This window comes from Eumetopias jubatus, unplaced genomic scaffold, assembly GCF_037043125.1.
Source record: "Eumetopias jubatus isolate StellerSeaLion01/CBP00866 unplaced genomic scaffold, mEumJub1_p1.0 scaffold_5, whole genome shotgun sequence".
Taxonomy (NCBI): Eukaryota; Metazoa; Chordata; class Mammalia; order Carnivora; family Otariidae; genus Eumetopias; species Eumetopias jubatus.
Genome location: NW_028274811.1, coordinates 10,440,634 through 10,462,149, shown reverse-complemented (window position 1 = coordinate 10,462,149; position 21,516 = coordinate 10,440,634). Strand labels below are relative to the sequence as shown.

The following is a 21,516-nucleotide window of genomic DNA, read 5'->3' as shown; positions in this document are numbered from 1 at the left end:
ACAAGAGAGAAAGGAGAGTGTATTCAATAAATGGTACTGGGAGAACTGGACAGCCACATGCAAAAAAATGAAAGTGGACCACTACCTTATACCATATACAAAAATTAACTCAAAATGGACTAAAGACTTAAATGTAAGACCGGATAACATTAAATTCCTAGAAAACACAGGCAGTACGTCGCTTGACATCTGTCTTAGTGATGTGTTTGTGGATCTGACTCCAAAAACAAGGGAGATAAAAGCAATAATAAACAAATGGGACTGCATTAAACTAAAAAGCTTTCCTCCCTAAAAAGTGAGGAAACTATCATTAAGATGAAAAGGCATCCTACTGAACAGGACAAGATACTTATAAATCACATATCCAAGAAAAGATTAATATCCAAAATAGATGAAGAACTCCTACAACTCAATAATTAAAAAAAAAAAACGATTAAAAAGTGGGCAGAGGATCTGTAGACATTTTTCCAAATAAGACAAACAGATGGCCAACAGGCACATGAAAAGGTGTTCAACCTCACTAATCATTAGGGGACTGCTAATCAAAACCACAATGAAATATCACTTCCCACCATCAGAGTGGCTAGCATCAAAAAGAGAAGAAATAAGTGTTGGAGAGCACATGGAATAAAGGGAACCCCCACGCACTGTTGGCAGGAATGTAAATTGGTGCAGCCATTCTGGAAAACGATATGGAGAATCCTCAAAAAATTAAGAATAGATCTACCATATGATGCAGCCATCCCACTTCGGGGTCTTTATTTGAAGAACATGAAAACACTAATTTGAAAAGATATATGCACCCCTATGTTCACTGCAGCATTATTTACAATAGCCAAGATATGAAAACAACCTAAGTATTCATCAACAGATGAATGGATAAAGAAGGTGTGGTACATATGTGCAATGGAATATTACTCAGCCATAAACAAGAATGAAATCTTGCCATTTACAACAACATGGATGGACCTTGAGGGTATTATGCTAAGTAATGGAGAAAGACAAATACGATATGACTTCACTAATATGTGGAATCTTGAAAAAAAACAGAAATGAATAAAACAAAATAATACAAAAACAAACTCATAAACACAGAGACAGACTGACAGTTACCAGAGAGGAAGGGAGTTGTGGGGTGGGCAAAATGGGTGAAGGGGGTCAACTGTATGGTGAAAAATGGTAACTAGACTTTTGCACACCTGAAACATATGAAACATTACCGACCAATATTAACTAAGAGAAAAAAAATTCAGCAAGTGCTATTTTTGCCCCTGCTTCAAAGAAATTTTAAATTAACACAGAGCTCCTCATTAAACTTTGTTAACTTACTAAATAGTAAAACTCTAATTGCTTTCAAATGAACCCATTTCTGGAAGATAATAAAATCAAGACATAAGCATTTTTTCCACATTTAACATACATTATTCCCATTGGAAGTATTATGTCGCTCATAGGGTTAAACTTAATACATGAAGTCACTCATGAAACATTTCTCATCAGCCCTCTGTTGTTCTGACTGATGGGCACACATCTGTGCAAAACGTTTACCTCACAAGTCCTCACGGAGCTGTGGTAGTCATCATTATTCTTGACCTGACAGGACTAGAAGACTCATAAGATCTCACAAGAGGGGCGCCTCCGGTGGTTCAGTCAGTTTTAAGCGTCTGCCTTCGGCTCAGGTCATGATCCCGGGGTCCTGGGATCAAGTGCTGCATCGGGGTCTCTGCTCAGTGGGGAAGTCTGCCTCTCTCTCTCTCTCTCTCTCAAATAAATAAATAAAATCTTTAAAAAAAAAAAAGATCTGGGCCACCAGGATCAAGATGTTACTAGACATGGTCTTTATCCTTGTGGAGTCTGGTTTAAGCAGGGCTTTTGTACCCTCATCTGTAAAGGGTGGAGAATACCATAGGCACTCAAAGAACACCTTGACATTGGAGAGAAAACCCATCCCCTCACCTAACCAGGATCAGATGAAAGTTTTGAGCATATTACGCTAGTGACTAATGACTACAAAAGTCTTCCCGGTTCTTCTTCAAGACCACATCGAACCTGCCTATCATGGTACCTTCATCCCTTTTACCATACAACCACACACCTACCCCAAACACCTGGCCCATCACTAGCTGTGCCAATGACCTTGGTAGGAAAGAACAGGAATCCAGAGGACACAGAGGGTGAATGATAGATGAGAAGAGAAATAAAAGCTATCAGTCCATAAAAAATGAAGAATCTTTAAGGAGGAATACAAAACCTGACAGAGAGACCTCTCACTTCACAGCAACACCCCGAGCTTCTTAGAACCTATTTAAAGAACCAAAGCAAAAACATCTTACTGACCACTAGAAAGCACAGTAGGTGGACTAGAAAAATAACAGTAGTAAATCTAAGAATACTCATCCCTTTTCAGAAAAGACACACAGCCAGCCAGATTTCTAAGAGCTGGCCACCACAAAGCCAGATTAAAATTATGGACCAAAGCTTATCTTTCTGTATTGGATGCTTCATTTTGTCATGCCTTCCAGGACAAAAGCATAAACTTACCCCAAAAGAATAATAAGCGGAGATTCAGGATGATTTTCCATAGATGTCTAACATAGCTTTGGTTTTGTTCAAAACAGAGAGCTTACGATCACTGAAACGCCCAATCACATGAAATACTGGGAACCATTTATTTAAATCAGGAAAGTTAGTAAATTTAACTTTTCACTCTGATTGCTGGCAAAAGATATTTTCTTCCAACCCAACTTGATCTGAATACTTTGTGCCTTACGTTGTGGCTTTCCTATTTACAGACCAGACCATGATTCTTACATGGAGGTTTCTGAAGAGGTTCTAAAGCCCCGACACCAGATATCACAAAGTCTGCAAAAATTTATTTTTAAGTTGCATCTTCTTCTGTTAGACTATTCAATACAATTCTGTAAGCTAAAATGGTACTCTTTATGTAATGCAGAAAGCTTTTAGAATATTAAATCTATGACAAGCAATAGATATTAGGAGTGGCTACTCAAAAATCTCTTGGCCCCTGAGCCATTGTGGAAAACTAAATGTCAGATATCAATTGCTACTTCCCTGTGAGTTGGACTATGATATCCCGTCACTGTGATACAAAGCATGCTATGAAGAATAATCAAGCAATGGGCATCTGGTCAGGCAGCCCATGGCTAGAGCATCACTCTTCCAAAGAGATGACACTGGACTGTCATAAAATCCAGTGAGGTCACACAGAGTGGGGGAGGGGGCTTGGTTTTTAACAATCTTTAGCTAATTCCCTAAAATGGGGTCACACCTGTTACAAACGTTTGCCCTTGGTCATGAAGATACCTGTAGATTGTTTAAAACAAATTACTGCCTTAACGGGGAGGAAAAGAAAAGAATTCTAAATATCCCCATTAGGCGCGAGTCAAGGAACATCTTCACCCTAAGTATTAAAGTGACAGAAACTCTCTGGACTTCACTGTTCACAGTGACTACCATCATCACGGCGATGCAAGACCTGGACAGATATTTTTTAACTCAGGTTAACCTCCCTCGCTCCTTCCTCTATTTCTTGTAACTAGCAAAATAGCAGATACTAGAAACGCAAGACTTCAGGGTAGCAAAAGACAGCAAGGAAAAGCATAGGAAGCAGAAAAACTTAACAAGGGAGTCAAGTCTCTTCAAAGAGTTCATCACAGCCCCCTGGGTATGTGTAGCTGGTTTTTTCCCTGGCTTGGGCGGTAAAGCAAGACTCCTTTTGAGAAAGGCAAGTATTCGTGGCTTCAGAAAACATGGTGTTCAAAAAAACAAACGAAAACACAAAGACAAGCCATAGAAAATATTTGCAAATCATGCATCTGAGAAAAGCCTGGTAATCGGAATAGAGAAAAAACTCTTAGGATAGAGTAAGATAAATGACCCAGTGTGAAAATGGGCAAACACTTTAAATGGACATTTTGCCAAAGAAGATACACAAATGGCTAATGATCACATGACAGGTGTTCGCCATCATTGGCCACTGGACAATTGCAAGTTATAACCAAAATAAGGTACCACTGTGCACTCACTAGAATGGTACTAAGATTATATCAATAAATATGTTTGTGTATATATGTGTGTATGTGTATATGACCGTGTTGTCAGCGCTGTGTAATAAAAGAGGAACCCTCACAGATGCTTAGTTTCTGGGAAGAATATAAGATAGTGTGGGCCACTCCTAGATGTCTACCCAAGAAAACCAAAACCTGTTTCTACAGAGACGTCTGTGCAAAAGTTCACAGCGGTTCTATTCATAACCGCCCCCAAACAGGAAACCTTCTAAATGTGTATCAACTGGTGAATGAGGGAACAAACTGTGGCATATCCTTATAACGGAATACTATTTGTCAATAAAAAGGAGCAAACTAGATGAGACGACGGGAATGAATATCAAAATCTTTGAGCAAGGTAAAAGAAAAAACTATATATCATCTGATTCCATTTCTACAGAATGCTCAGAAGAGCAAATCTATGGAGACAGACAACATATTGGTGGTCTCCTGGGACTGGAGGGTGCAGGGACTTCATGCAAATGGGAACAAGGGATCTTTTGGGGGGTGGTGAAGCTTTAAAAACGCAACAGAGGGCGCCTGGGTGGCTCAGTTGGTTAAGCGACTGCCTTCGGCTCAGGTCATGATCCTGGAGTCCCGGGATCGAGTCCCGCATCAGACTCCCTGCTGAGCAGGGAGCCTGACTCTCCCTCTGACCTTCTTCCCTCTCATGCTCTCTCTCTACCATTCTCTCTCTCTCTCTCAATAAATAAATAAAAATCTTTAAAAAAAATAAAAACGCAACAGAGGTTGGGGTGCCTAGGTGGCACAGTCAGTTAAGCTTCTGACTTTGGTTCAGGTGATGATCTCCAGGTCCTGGGATCGAGTCAAGCCCCACATGGGGCTCCCTGCTCAGCAAGGAATCTGCTTCTCCCTATCCCTCTACTCATGCTCTCAAGTAAATAAATAAAATCTTAAAAAAAAAAAAAACAGAGGTGATGGTTGTATAGTTCTCGACATTTACTAGGAAATGATTGAGATATATGCTTAAATTATATGCTTAAAATAGGTATATAAGTTATACCTCAATCAAGTTGTTTAAAAAAAATGGAAGAATGACCAAAAAAAAAAAAATCCTCTTACACATTATCCAAAAATTATGGCGAAACTCTGCATGAGGTTTTTTCCTTTAATTCCTTTATTTTATTCATCAAGCGTTTATTAACTAATGACCATGTTCTCAAAATGGCTTTGACTTCACCACCATGCTAAGTTAAAGTCTCTGAAGCCTGGGCCTTTTCCAATTTCCCTAGGAATTTGGCAGTGATCAGACTATTTACTAATCCGTGGGCTTTTGAATCAGGGACAAAACCGGACTGGATCTGGCAGAGTGGGAGAGTTCAAGGACTGCCATTCCCCTCCACGGGGCATCAGGAAGCACTGTTAAGACTAGATACTGCTCTACCTGGCTGGCAATCACCAGAGAAACAACTCATCCAGTCCTTCCCAGGGAGTCCAGCCAAGCACCCTGCCTGATCAGCAGCAGATGCTTTTTAACCCCAACACCAGCTCTGGGATACAATTCTAAAACCCCCTTCATTCCCTAAATTGAGTAGTCATAACATGAAGCAAGCCCATGAATAGGTACAAAGGTTATAAAAGTTTAATGTTAGTATAGAAGGCCGATTTGTCCAAGCCCTGAAAATGCTCAAAATGTGTACATTCTATTGCACGTAAAGGCACTTTTCTTGTCTCAAATTTATTTTGTTATTTTTATGCTATTTTGCTGTATGATCACATTAAAAATAAAGGATATAAATTTCAAAAAGAATAAAAGAACGTACAAAATCCTGCAGGCAAGTGGGGAAAAGCTGAATTTTCTCCAATCGAGCCTCATGTATGTCTAAGAAATGTATTAATTTTCTTAAAGACAAAATAGTGTGGGGCGCCTGGGTGGCTCAGTTGGTTAAGCAACTGCCTTCGGCTCAGGTCATGATCCCGGAAGCCCGGGATCGAGTCCCGCATCAGGCTCCCTGCTCAGTGAGGAGCCTGCTTCTCCCTCTGACTCTCCCCCCTCTCATGTACTCTCTCTCTTTCTCGCTCTCTCAAATAAATAAATCTTTAAAAAAAATAAAAAATAAAGTCTTTAAAAAAAAAAGACAAAATAGTGTGAATGTCAGGGCATCTACGTTTTGACTCTATGTTTTTTCTTTTTATCTGGCAGAGTGATTCTGAAGCTCAAGTGCATAAGAAAGCTGCACAGGATCGCATACACACCAGTTAGGAGACAATCAGGACCCGTATTCCATAAAATCTGCACCTCAGCATCGATGTCAGGATGGGAAAGACTATAATGAGTTCACTATAAGATCAGCGAGATTGGATTTCTGAGCGGTTTTTGGCTTCATGATTTTTGTTTGGTGTTTTGTTGTTGGGTTTTTGTGGGTTTGTTGTTGTTGTTGTTGTTTTGAATATAATCAGTGCTGGTTTTTCCAACTGCACTCCTCAAACCAGGATCTCAAAGCATCTTGCCAACAAATATTAATTCTCATCGTTCTCTCAGGAGGTAGACCCCAAAAAAAAAACCACACCCCAAACCAAAAACAGAATACCAAATCATATCTATGGAGGCATGAAGAGAAAACTGAGCTGGACAAAGTACTGGCTTTTTTTCCATAAGACTTTAATGACCAATTTATTTGGCAAACACTATACCGAGGCTTGATGCTTTCCAAGTCACAGATGCATGATGAATGCTTTCAAACCGCTGACTTTTATAACTTGAAAGGGCCCATTTTAAAGTTGTGACTCATTTCTGAGTCTAAAAAAGGCTATATCCGTCCATGTGAATCAGACTCTGGAAGTCTAAGTTTACAAAGTATTACATTACCATGAACCACAAATTACAAATCCATTGATGAAATGCTTAGAGTTTACTTAGCAACAGCTGAAACTTTAAGTGGTAAGAAATAATCTAATTATCCAGTACACCGTGATCAGTCAAGGTGCAGGAGGATGCTTCCCCAGCACGGCCCATGGATATTTTATGACTACTTTGACAACTACTGAAGAAACTTGATCCCAAGTCACATGCTTCCGATTTAAGGAAATCAGCAGGAAATAAGGCATCTCTGATGGTCAGGGCCTGAACACGCACAGACTTCTCAGAGAGTCTCCTAAAAATATAAAATAGAATCATGGACAGCAGGTCAAGAAAGCAAGCTAGAGTTTGAAAACGTAGCCTCCTCATTTCATACTCTGCTGTGTGTGATGCTATGTAAATAATTTTTAGAAATAAATAGAAGTGAGGCTCTCAGATGCCATCTATCCCTTCCTCCTCGAAAAACTGGCTTCTCAGAGAAAAAATATCAAAGCAAACTAAAACTCTTTTGAAATGAGAAACGTGAAAATTAGAATCCAGACCATTTAAGCATTCTAAATCGTTTATCACCTATTGAAACCTGAAATGGTTTTATTCAAAATCATGCTCTATGAAGAGGAAGTCAGGAATGTCTGAGCTTAGAATAGCAGATTCACGTTTGGTCACAAAAAAGTAAACACCACAATGCTGATTTAATTTCCTAGATGTCAACAATGACCACGCAGGAAGAACGGTATGTTCACGTTATCTTAGTAGGTAGAAAAATGACTGGTATTCAGGGCCCATATGCAATGGGAAGCAGAATCCCAAATCATATACCCTCTATGAACTGGTGCTAAAAGTTTGGAAACACGTGTAGTTACAAAATGGGCCGTTCCCATCCTGCAAGCACTTTCCTGATCGACTCTTTGGTTAATACTGATGTTGGACGATATCACCAATCCTTGTGTTAAAAGCAGCTATTGTATATAAAGTTTTATGTGGGATACGGTTTTATGGCACATGACTTGGCAGTAATATTCCACAATATACTGCTATAATAAAGTTTCAGCCGCATTTTGGAAATCATCTTTCGGGCAATTAAAACAAATGCAATGTAGGAGACTATCAGTGACAGGTTTTTAAAAGTATTTTTAAAAATTAATTAATTAAGAAAAAAGAAAAGTCTAACTTGATTAATGGAAGACGTAAAACATACTTTTAAAACATACTTTTAAGACAGAATAATAGATTCTAAACACAGCTGAAACTCCATTCCTCAGTTGTCTTTGATAATTTGAAAAATACTCATTTACCTGTTTATATATTATTATAATATGTGTTAAATATTTTTGTTATATAATAAATACTTACTACCTTTCTTTACCTATGAGTTTTGAAGAATTTATTTTTAACCCATCTAAAATACAGCTTAGCTCATGAGAAGCTCTACAAAACAAGTTCCCTTGTTCGCTTCTCCAATTTTCCCACCTGGGAAAAGAACAAACCATTCTAAAGCCATTGAGAGAAACCTTTCCCACTTAACAAATGTATACTAGTTAATTCATACTTAAACACTCCTGGAGATGAAGCAATAAGGTAAAGAAGAAGGGTGAATTTAGGGTCGCCTGGGTGGCTCACTCAGTTAAGTGCCCTACTCGGCTTCAACTCAGGTGATGATTTCAGGGTCCTGAGATCAAGCCCTGTGTTAGGCTCTATGCTCAGCACAGAGTCTGCTTGAGATTCTTTCCTTCTCCCTCTGCTCCTCTCCCCACTCATGCGAGCGTGGGTGTGCTCTCTCTCAAATAAGTAAATAAATAAAATTGTAAAAAAAAAAAAAAAGAACAGTGAATTTTATTTGGCCACAAATGTCTTAACTAAATGAATCTTTTCCGGTGACAAACCGCACCGAGCATCATTACATTATCAGATTGTTCATGTCTGCTTCTCTCTGTGGTAACGCTCCCCATTCTTACCCCTTCTTTCTGTCCATTCCAAACTCGGCCCCCTCCCCCACATGATAAAACCTGCAGCAATCAGGAAGAGAATAGTGTGCAGAAAGCTAACATAATTAAACAAAATTAAAAACAAAAAACAAAACAAGACAAAACTACAAAATAACAGTTTACCTTAAAAAAAAAAAAAAGCCTTTCCATCTCTGAAACTTCAGTTATTGACAAGGGCCAACTCTGGTTCCCAGAAGACGTGGTCAAGTCAATGCTCCTTTTCTCTCTTGGATATACCCAAAGCACATGCCCATAGTAAATCTTCTGGGAACCCTTACAGGGAAAAAAGAAAAAACAATACGGAGCAAAATGCTTTCCCTCACGTAACACAGCACTGGCCCACAGTATCTGGTCCTACGCCTGGCAAAACAGTTTCCTCAAAAACAATGTCCGGTGGGTGCCTGGGTGGCTCAGTTGGTTAAGCGACTGCCTTCGGCACAGGTCATGATCCTGGGGTCCTAGGATCAAGCCCTGCATCGGGCTCCCTGCTCAGTGGGGAGTCTGCTTCTCCCTCTGACCCTACCCCCTCTCCTGCTCTCTCTCTCTCTCATTCTCCCTCTCAAATAAATAAATAAAATCTTAAAAAAAAAAAAACACAACAGTATCTGGTGAAGCGCACTTCAGATTGAACACTCACTTATGCTCTTTACAAAAACAGTGAAGCCTCAAAAAGTACAAGATAGATAATGCCCAGTTTTCAGGACCCCAAGATATGGGGTTCAGACTTCCTGGAGGACAAAAATGTTCCTGAAGGTTCTCCTGACACATCTGATTCAATGCCCAGACCTGAGTCTGCATGAACAAGAAATCACTTGAGCAGCACTAGGTCACACTTTCCAGGTTGTTTTAGAAGCAAATGTTCTTTCCAGGCTTCATATCCACCTCAACATAAAGCCAAAATGAAACCAGAGAGAGAAGGGACACTGGTCTGGGGCAGGCTCCTCCCGACAAACGTAGGCTCCAGGCATAATGCCAGCTACTTGCCACTCAGCTTCTTCCTACCTTTCACGGAAGGCGGGGGGGTAGGGAGAAGGTGACAGAGGGGACACTGGAAAGGGGGGGGAGAGAAATAAAAGAAAAAGGGAGTTTTTATTCCTTATAGGTAAATCAGAGATACATGATCTGTCAGGGAAAGTAACACCGCCAGGAAGAGATGCCTCCTACAGGATGTCCTCCTCCTTAGTACAGAACATTTCCCAGAAACCTCTAGATGTGCTGTGCTCAGTGGAAGGAGAGGGATAGGTCTGCAAAACAAACTTCTCCAGAGAGGCATGTGCTTCTCTCTTTCTCTCAAAAGCTCTCTCCTTTTAAACATTTTTAAAAAGTTTTACCTAATTTATTTGAGAGGGCAAGCGAGCAAGCGTGCGCACACCTGGGTGGGGGGAGGGGCAGAGGGAGAGAGAATATTCTCAAGCAGACTCGAAGCTGGTGTGGGGCCCAATGGGGCTTGATCCCAGCACCCTGAGATCGGGACTCTAGCTGAAATCAAGAGTCGGCTGCTTAACCAACTGAGCCACAAAGGCGCCCTAAAACCTTTTTCTTTTTAAAAATATTCTTAGACTTGTTCTAATTAACTAAGAGGATTTCTATCAGGTGTGAATCTCCCTTTAATATGGAGAGGATACTTGGGTAGATCAAAGATGGACCTGGTGGGGTTCATTCAAATCCAAATTCCAAACCAAAGAAATAGGAGAGCTGTGTGTTGTACGAAGTACTGCAAATTCACAACAGGAAGAAGGAAGAAGGAAGGGAGGGAGGGAGGGAAGGAAAAGAGGGAGAGGCAGGGAGGGAGGGAGGAAGAAAGGAAGGAAGGAAAACATTTAAGGAAATGTAAGATGCAAACGACCTCATATCAAACTTTGTAAAAAAGAAGCTAATTTCTTTTTTTATCTTTGTATCTTACAAGTCACAATCTGGAGATTTTGTGCAGCAAAATGGGAAGTCAAACGAGGAACAAACTGTGGAAAATCTACTATCACAACGCTGGTTAGTGATTTTATTTTCTTTTACACACTTGTACAATTAGGAAATGTTATCTTTGGAAGAGGAAAGCTTATCAACCCATTTAGTTTGCAGTGAAGAAATTAAGACAAAAAGAAGTGAGCTGGTTGGCCTGAAGTCATCACGCAGCCCCTCCGCTGCACGAGTGGGACGAGATCTCAGCATCCCAGTCCAGAGTCTGGTCTCCCTCCCTTCCCCAACATGCCACAGTGTGTTCCTGTTATGTAACTGCTGGCTACAGACTCTCAGTCTTCATATGAAATGGGCAATTTTCAGGTTCTAGTGTCTTTTTATATGAACCCAGGACTGGTCTGTCACCTCACAATCTCAGCCTGTTAAAAAAACACACATACTTTGGGCTCCTAGGAAGATGTGGCATCATTTGCCTGAGGCGTTCTGAATCTGGTGAAGATGGGTTCAAACAGTTAAGATGGACCATTTTTGAAAAGAAAATATATGGCATGTGCACAGTTTTGAGGCCATTTATTTCCTGGGCCCTTGGGGAGCAGATACGCTGGGGACCACTCATACAGATGTACGTACCATTCAACTGTGCCTTTACCCCCAGTGGTATGGTGTTATATATAACTTTCAACTAAGAGCAATTTTCATAAACTAAATGGGTTTATCAGCTAAAGTTTTTCATACTTACTCTTCAAATTTTATAGGTACATCTGCTCCAGGAAATACCATAAGCCTCTAAATACCATGACTGCTAGCAAATAAAGCAATACCATAAGGAGTCTAGGTTTCGTTTAAAAAGAAAACTTTAATCCTTCAAACACCGTACTTAATAAGAGAAGGTCTAAAAAAGATTCAGATACTTGATCCTAAAAACTAATCACTCCAGAATTTCTTGTAAAATAGATAGACTCAACAAACATGCAGACCTTGGCTCCCTCCCTGAACCCCATTAAAATGACTATAAGTAACTGTAAAACAAAGAAACCCCAAAAAGCACAGACCCATGAGGACAGCAAGAATGAGTGACAAGACAGTCTGACGGTAGCTGAAAAGCCAACTGACATGTGATCACTGACTTACCTGACTCGTGAAAGGAGAATTCTAGACTGGGATTGGTAAAAAAAAAATCACAAGGAAAGCATATCGGCACTGAGAACCAACCCATCCCGTCTAAAGGCTCAGGAAATCCTTAGCACCAGCATCTCCGCAAGTGGAGATCAGGACACGGCCTTAAAGGTGAGGACGGGTTCAGATACTGCATAAAAGCAGTTAGATACCTAGATTCTCTTCTCTACTTTGTCACTTGTAGTATCTTTTACCAACTGGGAGAAGCCTGGAAGTTTATTGTCCCGAGAGGTAAAACACAAAGTCAGTGAGTTGACGGAGGGCATCAAGCACCATAGGGAGTAGGCTACCGGTAATGTTACGACTCAGAAAACAAATAAAGGTTTGCAGATTAGTGGTTGAGACCTCTTCTCTGACCTTTCAATTCCCAGTATGCTGTCCCCTAGGGCTTGCACCTTCAAGGGAGGACAGGAGAAACAACTTCCCATGAGCCTGTCAGATTGCTCAGAGAAAACAGAAAATACGTAAAGATACTAAAATTGGTGTTCTGCCCCCCACACCCCAAATGACCCTGTAGTGAAGCCCACAGTTGACAACTTCTAGATATGCAAAGAAAGTTCCACTCACTCATCTCTTGAGGATGGCACTGTCAAGTAAGGGCAGACAGTTGAAGTTACCTAACTACTTGGGCAAAGCTAGAAGCCAAAACCAACAGAAAAATGAATCTTTGGGCAAACAATACAGATATGAAGAGAAAAATTTTCAAAAATTATCATTAACATCGCTGAACAAATAAAACAATGTATCCGAGAACAAAAGCATGATGCTACTTTTTTTCAAAGGGGCACTTGGGGATCAAACATGAGACACTAGAAATTAATATATATTAAAAAGAAACTAAATTCCAATAGAAAGATAAAATGGAGGTTATCTTTCATAGACAGAGCAAAAACAGAAACAGAAAAAAATAAGAAAGAAAACAGGAAAATCAGAAAACCAATAGAGGAGGGCCAATATCCACACAACAGAACACAGGAACAAAAATCATTAAATAATTCAAGAAAATTTCTAAGAACTGAAGGACGATCATTCCAGGATTGAACAGGCTTATTATATTCCCAGTACTCTAGATTAAAATAGAGTCACGCCAAGATGTATCCTGTTGCAACTGTAGAACACCAATCCTAAAAGCTTCCGTGGGGGAGAAAAAAAGCATAAAAAATTGAGGACAGTATCAGACTGCTGGATCCTGGATGCCAGAGGAAAATAAAGGCTTCGATATTCTGAGTAAAAGTGATTTCCAATCTAGAGTTTTATATCCAGCCCCGTTATCAAAGAAGTAGGGAAAGAAGAATGGCCATATCTCAAGCTCTCAAAATATTCTCTCTCTTACCTGCTACCTTTTCTTAAAAGCTACTGGAAGATGAATTCTGCCAAAATGAAGGATAGGTGGAAAACGAGGGAGAAACGGGGTTCAAGAAAAAGGGTACCCAACATACAAAGAAGCCCGAGGAAATCCCCAATGTGATGGGCAAGCAGGTTAGAAGAATTGTTTTTCAAGGTGAAATTGCTAGACTGCTCAATATACATGAATCTAGCAAAAGAATATTTAAATATGGGGGAAATGAGGGAAAATAAAAAGATGTGCAGAAAAAGCAAGATGCTAATAAGATACTACACACTGTTCAACCACAAATGCAGTTTACATAGTCATAAGGATGTTAGCGTAGAATGCAGATCATCGGTGTCAACATAACTTACTGGGAAGATAGAAATTACTCTTTTGGGGGGGTACAGTCATGAAAGGGGTATGTACGTGTGAAAGAAAACTAAAACCCCAACTTTCCTAAAAAGCTAGATGAAAAACCTAGTGGTAGCAAAATAAGCAATATCATTCAGAAATATGAAAAGCAATTACCAAAAAAAAACTGACTAAAAGATCGTCGAGTGACTGCTTCTGAAAAATCAAAATGGGGAAGGGGTATTGCAGGTTTGCTTTTTTTGCAACAATTCTCATACAGATATTTTTCTTCCTTAAACTGTATACGTATATACCTTCGATTTTCAAAAGCTAAACTAAAAAACATCTGGACACTACAAAGAACATCCTAAGATTTAACAGTTCTAACAATTACTAAATCGTTCCTGTCTATTGCTAATTTCAACTTAGATATTCTTAACCAAGGTCACATGAGGTTTCAGTCCTCATGATAGAGTCCCTCTTATTTATATAACAAATCTCTTTTTGTTTGTTAAATGGCAAGGTTAATATCAGTGATGCTATTACTAATTAATTCAGACTCACTGGGCAGTTCCTGAATTCTAAGGATGCGTGTCTAGCTCCAAACCACCAGAGCACCTCAGACAATACAACAAATCCACACTTACCATTCTAACTGTTGAGTTCAATAAAAACCAAATATTATACCTATAAGCTCCTTATCAGTAATCACATGAACACCGTGTTAAATAGGCAGTACGATCAACAGACCACACTGAAATATTCCCGAAAGTTCCAACAGTCTGAATCACATCGTTTCCACTGGCTTTCTGTCTCAACGATAATCGACGCTATAACCAGTGTGGCACCAAAATGATCCAGTGTTACCATTAAACAGACATTTCGGACAGAAATCTATAAAATCTGTAGGTCTCCAAATTTTGACACAGAGTATAAAAACAGCCCTTTGTAGAAAACTGATCCAATCAGAAAGAAAAATGCATAATCAGGGCGCCTGGGTGGCTCAATTGGTTCAGTGTCTGACTCTTGATTTCAACTCAGGGCATGATCTCAGGGTCGTGAGATCAGCCCCCAGTAGGGCTGCGTGCTGGGCATGGAGCCTGCGTAAGATTCTCTTGCTCCCTCCGCCCCTCTCCCCTCAACCCCGTCGTGTTCTCCTCTCTCTCTAAAAAAAAAAAAGGGAAAAAGTACATCATCATCAAGTCATTACTGTAAGAAAAATGTGAAGTCAAGTTTTGTCAGACTCGTTTAAAACACCAGAGAATCCAACATTTTCAAGAGTGAGTCACTGTGTGCCTCTGGTCTAAAATGTGTTCTTCCTCCCACTTCCAAATTACGTCCCCAGGAAAAGAAACAAACTTACCTTTCACAAGCTCGGACGGTCCATGCGGCAATTATCCATAATGAGATACTAAACACCAAGAGCACAGTTCCTGGACAGATAGTCATTAGAGTCTTCATAACAAAACGGGTATTGAAGTTTATCTTATTCAGTGCTCCGATGCTTCTAGAGGAGGCATCGGTGAAAAGTTTGCTATGTAAGAGCATGACTCTGGCGATCAGATAGAGTCTTAAGAACATCGGTATAGACAAAATAATGTCCACATCGGCGGTGGTTGTGGATGGGGCATAGGAGAAGGCAAGCCGGGCCGTCCATGTGAACGTGTAATTCCCAGGTATGGGATGGATAGCACACACCAGTATTTCCAAGCAGATGAAGAAAATACGCTCATAAGTCATGGCTATTCTCCAGTCATCTGCTCCATTGTCCACCATGAACAACTGAAAAAATAAAGTAGAAAGTCAGCTTCAGTATGGCATGAATGGTCCACAAGGGTTAGTGCAGAGTCGAAAGATACATAACGCATGACTTTTAGAGATCGTGGCGAGCTGAAGGGTGTAACACTTAAATGCTAGCCAGGTACGCTATCTTGAGAAAATGGTATCGGCACAAAAGGAGAACTTCGTTTTGCAAAAATTGAAATTGGACACTTGCTGTCCGGGAGCTGGAATTATTCTGGGGTCGATGCTCCTGGAGGATCGGGTAAGTTACATCATTTTAAGAGAAGGGGCTTGGGCCCTTCGGTAATGCACCCCCCTGCCTTGGTGGAGTCGCAATGGACTTAGCCTTAGGAACAATCTGTTCTCCGCATCAAGCGTCTGGATCTAAAACCCTTCCTCAATTCTAACCACGTTCTCAGTGGAATCTATTTGCGGTGCCTCTGTGGTCAGTTATAGCCTATAATGCAACTGCACATGAGTGTTCTTAACAGGAAATCTCATTGGCTTCGGGGAGAAAATCACAAGGGACCACAAAGGTGGCAGAAACATTTCTTCCAGCTTCTCTATCTATGACTCTACCTTCTCTTTTCTTCTGTCCTTCCTTAGCCTTCCCTTCGATTATGAACTTGCTTTCAATCTTCCTTTAATAAAGATTCTTTTTTGAGGCGCCTGGGTGGCTCAGTCGTTAGGCGTCTGCTTTTGGCTCAGGTCATGATCCCGGGGTCCTGGGATCAAGTCCTGCATGAGGCTCCCTGCTCCACGGAAAGCCTGCTTCTCCCTCTCCCCCTCCCCCTGCTTGTGTTCCCTCTCTTGCTGTGTGTCTCTCTCTCTGTCAAATAAAATCTTTAAAAAAAATTAAAAAGTTTCTTTTTTAAAATTCCTGTCATTCCTCACACAATGAAAAAAAAAAGAAAAAGAAAAAGGAGACAGATGTGCAAATAGATGATTAATAGATAGATAGATAGATAGATAGATAGGCAAGCAGACAATAAAAGGGACAGAAAAGAAAGTTTCCTGTCTTCCCTGGCTTCTCAGTAAACAAGTCCACCAGGCTCTGGGAGTCCGTAAACAACCAGAGGCATCTGGAAATGTTCGGTGACATTTCTGACTGCAACAGTGACTTGTGGGGGCTCCTGACATTTAGAGCCAGGAAGCCAGGGGTGCCAACCACGCTGTAGTTCTGGGAGTCTGCCAGGATGCCAGTGGCGCCTCCTCCCCCCCCCCCAAGAAAGATGACATATTCTTTGTGTTTTGGTAAGTAGCCAACTCAAGCAGAAAGCGTGAGATGAGAGCCACCCAAACAAGAACAGTACATTCTCAGGTAAGTGAATCTCAACGGAGGTGGGCAGAACAGGTCTGCTCCCAGGTTGGAGCCCATGGACTCTGCTCTTCTAGAGTCAGGCAAGCAATCTTCCCATTTTGGCTACCAATTGCCATTCCAGGTTAATTATTCTGCGGGGCATAGCTATTTCCCAGGCTACTACTATTCGAACTCTGCCATCGATGGACAGGAATTTGACAGCAAAATTTACCGCTTCTTTCTGGTACCTCAAGGAGCTGGAGAACCCAGCAGATTCTCTCATAAACATACCAAGTTTCAACAGATGATGTTCAATTTGGCGATATAAGGGGTTGAGGTATGCCTTCTATCATGCGTTTTCATCTAGGGACCTTGAAGTGTTGGCCAAATGCTAATAGACAAGAAAGATGGTTTTCCAGTTTCTGGTAAAGAAACAGATCACAAGTACAGAGCAGGCCAAGTGGGCTATAGAAATATTCTTGTTCAGTCTCGCCACTTCTAATACCTCGTTGGCATCAAGGATTTCTATAACATATACCGAAAGGCTGTACTGATACAATGTCAGGAGCCTGCTTGACTTTGTATCGGGGGCTGTTTACTGCGTACTGTATAACTCTAAAGGAATGTGATCCTGAAATCTCTTAAGATGTTTACATCCAAAAGAATGCACCCTCAAATGGGTGACTCTGAGAGGCTATATACATTCCAAAGATGCTGTCACTGCTTTCTTTAGAAACTGATGTCAGGGCCTGGCACAAGCCACATAAGAAAAACAGTTCTGTTATTTAAATCCGCATTTCCATTTCTACTGAAAATGGTATTACCCAGCTTGATTGTCTACTTTCTTCACCAAACTTGGCTCTGGATGACTTGGCAAAAATTCAAATCCGCCCCCAAAACTCCACCCCAAGACTCCAGAGAGCCATAAGCTGAGCCACAGAATCTGAGGGTAATTCCAAGACAGGCTTGCCCCGCACTGTTCTGGGCAACAGCGGCATAAGTGCAGCAGGAAGGTACCCTCCCAGGTAACCGGGGGAGAAATGCCAGGTTAGAGGGAGAACCCGGAGATTGCTCCCAAGAGTCTCCTATCTGTCCAGGACTGGCCCTCCCTCCATCACTCACAGTGCACCTGCCTCTCTGTTGGTGCTGCTCCTCAGCATTCACGCACATCACTTCACCTGTGACCTCCCCAATGTTCTAAGCAGCCTCCCCCTTTCACCTCCAGCTGGGCCCGCCCAGGTAACCTCCAAGCCAGGGATCCGATGTCCAGGCTGCTACAGTTTGACAGGAGCCGCTGGTGCCTTCATGCTCAGCAGAACCCTCCACATCCCATGGTACCACCCCCCCCCCCCCCCCCCCCGGCCAGCCTCCCTAGCGCCTGCTCTGGACAAGCATCCCCACGGCTGGCTCTGCCCTGCAGGTGATAATTCTTTTCCCAGGTCTCTTTCATTCCCCCAACAAAAGCCCAGGTGGCTTTTGCCCCCACCAGCTCACCACCTCTACTCTTGTTAAGGTCACTAAAGACACCTTAATTATGAAATCTGGCCCTTCCATCTGACTTTTTACCTGATCTACCTGACATTAATCACGCCTTCCCTCCTAAAAAAGATCTCTTCTCTTGGCTTGTGTGACATATGGCTCTTTTTTTTTTTTTTTTTTTTTTAATCTGCTGCCACTTTGAAGGATCCAACCCTTTCTTTAAAAATCCACCTTCCTCCTCCCCAGCTAAGTGCCGCTGCTCTCCTGGGGACTATCTCTGACTCTTCCCTGTCTCTGTACTTTCTTGGGAGATCTCCTGTATGCTTTCCATCTCCACTACCAGAGTCTTCTATGGGAAGCTATCGTCCAACCTTTAATGACCTTTGTAAAATGTGAATTATAAAAGCCGGTGGCTGTCAGGATTAAAACCATTAAAGGCCCCCATGCTGCCATCTGGTTTTGCCTGTCTCTTTAACCTCAGTGCCTGTTCCTTCTGGTTGCATGGATTCTAGAACATGCTACTGCAATGGCGCTTCCATGTGTCTGTCCCCTGGCCTGGAAAGTCTTCCCACCTAGCAAATTCTTATTCCTTTAAGACTCAACTCCACAGTCACCTCTTTTCAGGACATCGTCCATGCTCAAGCCAAATCTGCAAACTCTCTCTCCTTTGTTTCATGATTCCTGTATGTGCCTCTTAATGATGTTTACTGAAATCACAGAGGAGGGTAAGGACTTCTTCGGAAGATTATCACCCCTACTCGTCAGCGAGGCTCCTTGAGGACAGGACCCACGCTTGTTAAATGAACTGCCTTGTTACTTCTCATTTAATACAGACTATCCTAATCACCTCGTAGGCCCTAAGGCTAATTAAATATGCTCATGGAAGAGGGGAATACTAAAGCATAATACGAATGAAATCAATCTACGTCATTTCTCAAATGTGTGCAGAACATGTTTTACTAAATGCTAAGCCATTACACAGCAACATAACTTTGCAATTCCACAGGAAGTCCAGAGAACAATTCTTTTTCAGTAACTTCCCCAGAAAAATCTGTTATCACAAAGTTGCTTTTTACCCCAAGGGGCTTCATCGACACCTAAAATGAGTTTATTTTGGTTTCATTTTATCACGGTACCTATTTCAACACTAGAGTGAAGGAAAAAAAAAAACGTTTTCTTCTCCTTTCCACGTAATCCCCGACCTTAACTGCTGCTTATTCTTTTGTTTTTCCTTTCATTTGCTAAATATCTTTTAGCAAGACTCACTATGCGCCAGGCACTGGGCTCTGTACCAGCCATCCGGTAGGATTCGCAGCAGACAGAGGATCGGCTGCATGGAGCGAACTTTCCACCAGGAAAGAAAGACAAAGTCAAGAAAGCAGACTTGGAGCCATTTAATAAAGTAATTCTGTCTGTGGACACTGCTCTGAAGGAAACATGCAAGAGATGGAAGGCAGATGCGGGCATCAGGGAGGACATGTGGAGAAGAAGTACCATTTCAGGAGAGACCTGGATAAGTGGGAGAGCCAGTCATCTAAACAGCCAGGAGAAGAACATTCTAGGCAGGGGAAATAGCACGTGGAGAGGCCGTGGACTTCCAAGGGCTTAGTGTGCTTAAGGAAACAAAAGGACACCCAGGGTGTTTGACACTAAATGATCACCACGCAGAGTGGTAGGAGATGAATTTGAAGAGACAAATCGGGATCAGACATGCAGGACATTGTTGGCCACGGAATCAAGACTGGATTTCAGTCCAGGCTCAGCGGGAGCCCACTGAAGGGCATTAGGCAGAAGGATGGCAGGATCTCTGGTTTATAGCTTTAAGGGTTCATCCTTACTGTAAGGGAAACCAGAGGACACAGGGAGGATACAAGGGAGGAAGTTCTACTGCGTCTGATTGGTTGTACTTAGTATCCCCATGACCTGGACCGGGAGGTGGGGGTTGCCATGGAAATGGAGACAGTGGGCGTGCTAGAGATAGAGTTTGCAGATCTTGCTAGAACTTGCTGATGGGCTGAATGTGGGAGTGATAAAAGAAAGGAAAGAATCCTAGGTGGCTGAGCTTCTACTCTGAAAAACACAGTGGATAGCCGTGCCATTTCCTGGGGCCAGTGGGCTGGTGGCAGGGGGAGCGGGAGGGGGGGGAGGAAAGAACAGATTCTATGCTGGCCACCGTCATTGGAGTGCTGACACCAAGTAGGCAGCACTATATGCAAGTCACTGAGAGGAAAAGTCTGGACTACGGGAATGAACTTGGAAGGTAGTGCTGTTTAGGTACTGTTCTCAGAGGAGGTGCAAAGAAAACGACAGGACACACGGCCAAGTCCTGAAGAACCCCAAATGCAGAAGGCAGCTGGAAGGTCAAGGCAGTCTGTGAAGTAGGAAGACAGGCAAGGGTGCCAGGGGCCAAGGGTGAGGGCTGCCCATCAAAACCGCAAAATAATATTTCTATATAGAAAGCAAAACTATCCTCAACATCGCAGTTATTCAACAACTGATTCCACGTCAAGTATTAAAATCCACCTGCAAAAATATTCCCATTCTAGTCCATATGATCAATATATATGATAGGTTTTTTTTTTTAAGATTTTATTTATTTATTTGAGAGAGAGCATGAGCAGGGGGAAGGGCACAGGGAGAGGGAGAAGCAGGCTCCCCGCTGAGCAGGGGGTCTGATGCAGGGCTCGATCCCAGGACCCCGGAATCATGATCTATATGGTCAGTTTTAAGCTCAATTGTGGGGGAGTTAGAGGAATCACAATGATAGATACTATAACACCTTTATATTCATTTTTCACGTGGCTATTAATAAGAAAGGTTTCAGAGAGCAAGCATGACAGTTCAATGGGTTTACTTTCTAGAGCTATGGTCAATGGTCTTCACCAGAGATCTAGAGGAACCTGCAGGCATAACACAGAATGTGTCCCCAGAAAATACCCCACCACAAGCTTCAACTTCCCAATGCAACTGCTCTGATACCCAAAACATACTATACTGGAAGTCCACCCTCCAAGATGAATTGGGCAGTGAGGGTCATTAGCAGGAAGAGGGTCTGGAGCTCCGTGAGAGGGGCCTGCCTCATGATCGGGTCACCTGCTGGCATGAGGACCTCTGCTTAGCTGGCTCTCCAGAGCGAGGGGCTCAGATGCGGCAACCCCAGCTGCCTTCTCCGTGTGCATTTCCCCCTCAGTGAGGTTACAAGCTCTACGGTCTGGTCTGAGACAGTGTCTTGCACATCCTGTATTTCCTTTCTAGTAAGGAACCCAGGGCAGGGCTGAGCACAAAAGTGGTGCTTAAAAAACAGATACTGA

General features: G+C 42.0%; 1 protein-coding gene across 1 annotated transcript in view; it reads right to left on the bottom strand.

The window, feature by feature from the left end:
* The window catches only part of KCNN2 (potassium calcium-activated channel subfamily N member 2), a 143,283-nt gene that overhangs the window by 85,838 nt on the left and 35,929 nt on the right, over positions 1-21,516 (bottom strand). Inside the window, exon 4 of the mRNA XM_028093030.2 lies at positions 15,008-15,426. Within this exon, the coding sequence (XP_027948831.2) occupies positions 15,008-15,426 (419 nt within the window). The remainder of the gene's footprint in view (positions 1-15,007; positions 15,427-21,516) is intronic.